General features: G+C 38.2%; 1 protein-coding gene across 1 annotated transcript; it reads left to right on the forward strand.

Annotated features, from left to right (window-relative positions):
- Positions 1-1,500: 1,500 nt before the first annotated feature.
- On the forward strand, positions 1,501-4,572 carry LOC131060724 (aspartyl protease family protein 2). The gene has a single exon (XM_057994068.2). The coding sequence runs from the start codon at positions 2,667-2,669 to the stop codon at positions 4,170-4,172; it is 1,506 nt and encodes a 501-aa protein (XP_057850051.1). The 5' UTR covers positions 1,501-2,666; the 3' UTR covers positions 4,173-4,572.
- Positions 4,573-5,624: the final 1,052 nt, after the last annotated feature.

Genomic DNA, 5,624 nt, shown 5'->3' on the forward strand with positions numbered 1-5,624 from the left:
GAAATAACTTGAATCATACACAATCCATTGAACACATAAGACGCAATATTTAACTTGGGAAACTCTTTAGAAAAACTTGACTACAAAAGTGAAAACAATTGTGTTAATTTATAAACATTAAATCAAAATATAGCAGTAAAGTGCTCTTATTTTTCCTTAATCTACATCTAATATACAATCTTTACACACCCTTCTCAATCGGGAACTTCTATAAACATCTAATTTACAATCTCTACACACATTTCTCAATCAAGACTCATTTTATAAAACTATAGTATAAGCCATTAAAACCACTCCTCTTTTTAAGTCTCTCTCTCTTGTGGTACACCTTTAGATGGCAATATCTATGTAGAGATCAAAATACACCTTTAATAATATTTTTCAATTAATTAAAAATAAAAAAACACTTGCATTTTGATTTTCCCGAACCCACGCCTATCCTACCAACTAAAATGCAACTCATAAAGGAGAGTTTAAAAAAAAAGGTGTTTTGCATTTTAATTAGCTGGATAGAGTTTCTTTTTCCTAAAAGAAAGAAAGAAAGAAAGATCCTTTTATAGTCCACGATGTTGCATAAATTTATATATGGATCTACATGTGGCTTATAGCAATATGGGACTACTGTATACTTTTCACACGAGGCACTTAACTGTGCTACAAACAGCAATGCACGATGCCAGGTGGCAAACGACACATACATACCCTACCCCTGTGATTTTACATTTTGACCTCTGCTTCAAGAACACAAATTTTCCAAGACTAGACTAACTTAAACTGAGAGCCCAAAACTATTAAAAGACTTGCATTCAGTATTGGTAAGGTGAAGTGTGGACAAAGGAAAGTACCCTGTAAATGTCTTTAATCAAAACATGTACGAGTGCTTAAAATTCTTGGGTCACATGCGGATCTACTCTGGCTACGAGATAACAAGGGTGGGAAAACTTTGTGATGGTTTTCAACCAACTACAAATCTATAGGAGCACGGGGCATCTCCTAGTATCTCCTGGGCCTCGTTGTTCGTCACCATTCTACCTTTTCCTTTGTCTTCTTCCTGCGGGATTTTCACAAAACTTTCTCGTCCTCTTATTGTTTGTGCCCACCCTTTCACACGATCAAACCTACTGAATTGAGGCTCTAAAATCCCTGTGAATAAATTAAATAATATTGATATGTTTCAAACACTGTCCCCACCCACTTTCCACTTTGCTTCCCCCATTCACCCATTCAGTCCTTCCCTTGACTTTTCAACCAAAACAGAGTGGAACAACTATACCAACTGGCAATTTTTTGGCCTTTTTCTCAGCTTGCATGTGAGATGTCTGTGATATTTTTTGTCTCCTAAGAAATCACGGCTCTTTCTCTGCTGTACACAACTGCTATACAACCCCCTTTACTAAACCCCTTTTACTTATTGCTTTCTACATTGACATTAGCAGACCTAACGTGGTTTTGTTGGGTTTGTGCTGGAAGTCTATGAAACCACCTAAACACAAGTATTCATCTCAATTGTTTTGATTTTTAACTAACTTGGCTTTTGATTTAATGTCTCACCAGCTAATCCTTGCTTATGAGAATGCTTGGAATACCTCAGCTTAAACCTAGGACTCGTAGGGCTATCTACACTTATCTGGGTAGATATTAATGAACATCATTTCCTCCCCGTGGAACATTTTACAGTTTTTTTTATTGATATATAAGTATTTTTAAGGTCATGTTTATATTGAAACAGGAAGAGTACTCACATTTCAATAGACACAATTACACCCCAATACAGAATTAGCAAAGGCTTTGGTGGGCACGAGGAAACACAAGGATTTGTGATTTCAGGGTGATAAGAAAATAGAGGATACCCGATTTCAAAGCTTTGCTGCACACAAATTCTTTAGCAAGGAATGTAAACCTACCTAATTGCTGGAGAATAACTAAGCTTTCTCACGGTTATAATTTATAGTTTCACTCACATTCACCAATAGTGAGAGGAGCTGCCCTCACTAGTTTGGTACCTTGGTTACATTCCATCTATTTTGCCCTGTGTAATAGGTAACTGCCCACATTTATCTACCCATAATCCACTCTGCTTACCATATGAGAAAACCTATTGATAGGGTTCCATAGCAATAAATGGGTAGTTTTGTTTGGCTTTATGTTTTATGGGTTTTCTTGGATTCCCCACTGCTGCATTCTGAAAAATGAATCTGCCGTTGCCCTATTCTCAATGCCCACAGCTGGATTGGGTTAGGATTATGAGTGATTGCATACAGCTGGTGTCCATAATTTACTAGTACTTATCACCTGGCAGTGAACCAATAACAACACTCTCCTCGTAGCTGTTATTATACTGTTACTAGTACCTCTACCATATACTTCTGAATCTCTCCAGGAGTGTTGTTTTTATCACTGCAATTCCTGGTTGCTTCTATATTATCTATATGCTTTCTGTACACTCAGCTGCTGTTCCTTGAGTTTCATAATGAATGATTCTGCTTCATTCCTATTGGTCACCTAAAGGAAAAGCACTAGTCCCAATCCAACCCGAGGGAAAAATCCACCTACCTGTTCCTGTTACATTGATCTGTTACTGCTATATACTCGTAGGGCTTACTCGTCTAAAAAGGCTCTAGGTTATGGCTCTAAAGGTTGTGTTCTAGCACTTATTGTACATATGAATGATGCTACATTGTATCCTTTTCCAATCTCAAATGCAACCAACCATGTACCTATTGAGGCCTTTGTTCCTATTTGCGCTGCTTCTGGCGGCAGCAGCTGCTGCCAGTGCCAAAAACTATAATCCGCATCACTCCAAGGATTCCCTGAGGCTGAAACTCGTACACAAAAACTCCCTAAATTCTCCCTTGAGGAAAACATTCTCTTCCCCGGAAGAGCATCTGGCCAACATTATCCATGAGGACTCAGTCAGGGTACATGGCATGCAGAGAGTCATTGAACAACAACATTCCAGAGGTAGAGCGTTCCAGACTTTTTCCTCAATCTGGGAACAGTCTGCCTACCACAAGAAGGAGTTTAAGGCCCCTGTAATATCAGGTGCGTCTGCAGGCTCTGGGCAGTACTTTGTGGATTTTTACATCGGAACCCCACCTCAGAAATTTATGCTGATAGCAGACACGGGAAGTGATCTCCTTTGGGTACGCTGTTCTGGCTGTAAAGGGAAATGCCTTAGAAAGCCTGGATCAGCCTTCTTTGCGAGGCGTTCGTCAAGTTTTATGCCAGTACATTGCTATGCACCTGTTTGTGAACTGGTTCCCCCTCCCACAGATCCTTCATGTAATCGCACAAGGGTCCATAGCTCCTGCATGTATGATTATATCTATGCAGATCTCTCTGATAGCAGTGGGATCTTCTCCAGGGAGACTGCAACCCTTAACACAAGTTCAGGGGAGAGTACGAGAATCACCAATGTGGCATTTGGTTGTGGGATGAAGAGTTCAGGACCTAGTTTTACAGGTCCAACATTCGCTGGAGTACATGGGGTGTTAGGGCTGGGGAAGGGGCCCATCTCATTCACTTCACAGCTTGGTAAACTTGTTGGAAACAGATTTTCTTACTGCTTGGTGGACTACACTATTTCTCCGCCACAGACAAGTTATCTTGTATTGGGGCAGCCACCTTTGAGGCGCTCGTTGATGAAATCTATGAGCTACACTCCTTTTTTAAGGAACAGATTTGCAGAGACCTTTTACTACGTTGGGATTAAGCAAGTTTTTGTTGAAGGGGTTCTTCTTCCCATCCTTCCCAGGGTTTGGAGTATTGATGCTCAGGGCAATGGGGGAACTGTCATTGATTCTGGCACCACCTTGACCTACATTGTAGAGCCTGCATACCAGATAATCCTTGCAGCATTCAGAAAGACTGTGTTGTATCCAAGAGTCAGGTCTGTGCAGAGCTTTGATCTTTGCTTCAATGTCTCAGGTATTGCCAGACCCCAATTACCCAAGCTGACTATTGTTTTCATGGGCAATGCAAGGTTTGATCCTCCTCCTTCAAACTATTTCATCAATGCTGCTGATGATGTCGAGTGCCTGGCATTACAGGGTGTCTCTTCTCCTTCTGCTTTCTCTATTCTTGGTAATCTTTTGCAGCAGAACTTTTTTATCATGTATGATAGGGAGTTTTCTAGACTTGGGTTTGTTCATACTGATTGCTCTTCATCTTAGGATGTATATTTTTGCTTGGGATTATTGTTGTTTGAAGTGCTACCATAGCAGAAGCAAATCTCATTTTCCTTGTCGTTTCTGACTATGCTCTAACGCTGTTACATTTTCTAGCCTGGCATCTGTCAGGCAAGAAGTTTGTCTGTTACACATTATTTTCTAAGTGAGTCTATCTATATGCCAAGTTTTATGACTATAATGCATCATTGAGCATTAGCTCCATATCAGCATTGTATGAGGGTCTTACAGTGTGGCAAGAAGCTCATGATTTGTGTGCTAGCTTGCCATTTGAGTGATTTAAACAGAATGCATTGTTGTTGCTTACTTTGCATGGTACAAATTGTTTACAAATCTCCAAATTAAAAGCAATAAGAGCAGGCCCAAAGTCAGTTGATTTTCTTAATATGGTATTTTAGTTTTATAGACAAATATAAATTTTTCAATGTGGGACTGATCAAGCTGATGATATTGTAAATTGCTTCTTTTAAGAATGGGAGAAGTTGAAGTTGGGTGAAGCCTACTGTCCCCTATCAAGTATTATATTGGCTAATATTTAGCAAAGTTAAAGAAAAGGCACAGCTTACACTCAAAATTTAGTTCTATTTAACAGGTCTGCTTGACAGAACAAATTTTAAATGTAGGAGACATCATTTGATATAAGAAATGATAGCAGGCACCAATGATATTTGTTTGGTATATAGATACAAGAATGATTTATACATAATGTTTGTAGAATTACAAATAAATTTAACCAATGATGAAAAAAAAAATTTGCTTCTAATTCATATAATTTTCTCTGTTGGGCTTTGATCTTTCAATTCCAGGACATTTCTCAGCTGCCATGTCTGAACATTTCTAGGGCTAGTTAATGCATTTGGGAGAATGCCTTAGAGCTCTATAATTCAGTATAGCAGCTGTGGTAGCCTCCTTAGACATTATTGAATATAGGCATTTAATGAGTGAAAGTTTTTAGCTTTGATCCACATCATCTTTTAATCAAAATAAATAAAAAACAATTTGATCTGTATATGTTAGAATGAGCTCTTTTCTATTTTCTCAAATAACCAGTGTAAGACTCCCCAGTAATGCATGTAAGATAAGACCTATCACTGTGATTAGCAGACATGGCTAGAAAATATTAACAAGTAGTAAATGACGTCTAAAAATATTGACATGCACTAAATGATGTGTAATGTTTTAAAGCAGTCCATAAAACCATAGTACAAGATTGCTATCATCTCGGACCAGAGGAATGCTCCTTATATACGAGTATTAGTTGGAATTACTAGTTTTTTCTAATTAAAAAAAAATGTTAGTTTTAACTGGGTTTTATAGGATTTTTGACTTGTTTTTTATTTAAAAAACAACGTTAATTAGGACACTGATCCTTAACATAGAAGAGACTAAGATCTTTGATTTGTTTCGTCCAAAGGTTTCTTAAGTTTTTAAACAACT

Source organism: Cryptomeria japonica, chromosome 10 (assembly GCF_030272615.1).
Source record: "Cryptomeria japonica chromosome 10, Sugi_1.0, whole genome shotgun sequence".
NCBI classification, from domain to species: Eukaryota; Viridiplantae; Streptophyta; class Pinopsida; order Cupressales; family Cupressaceae; genus Cryptomeria; species Cryptomeria japonica.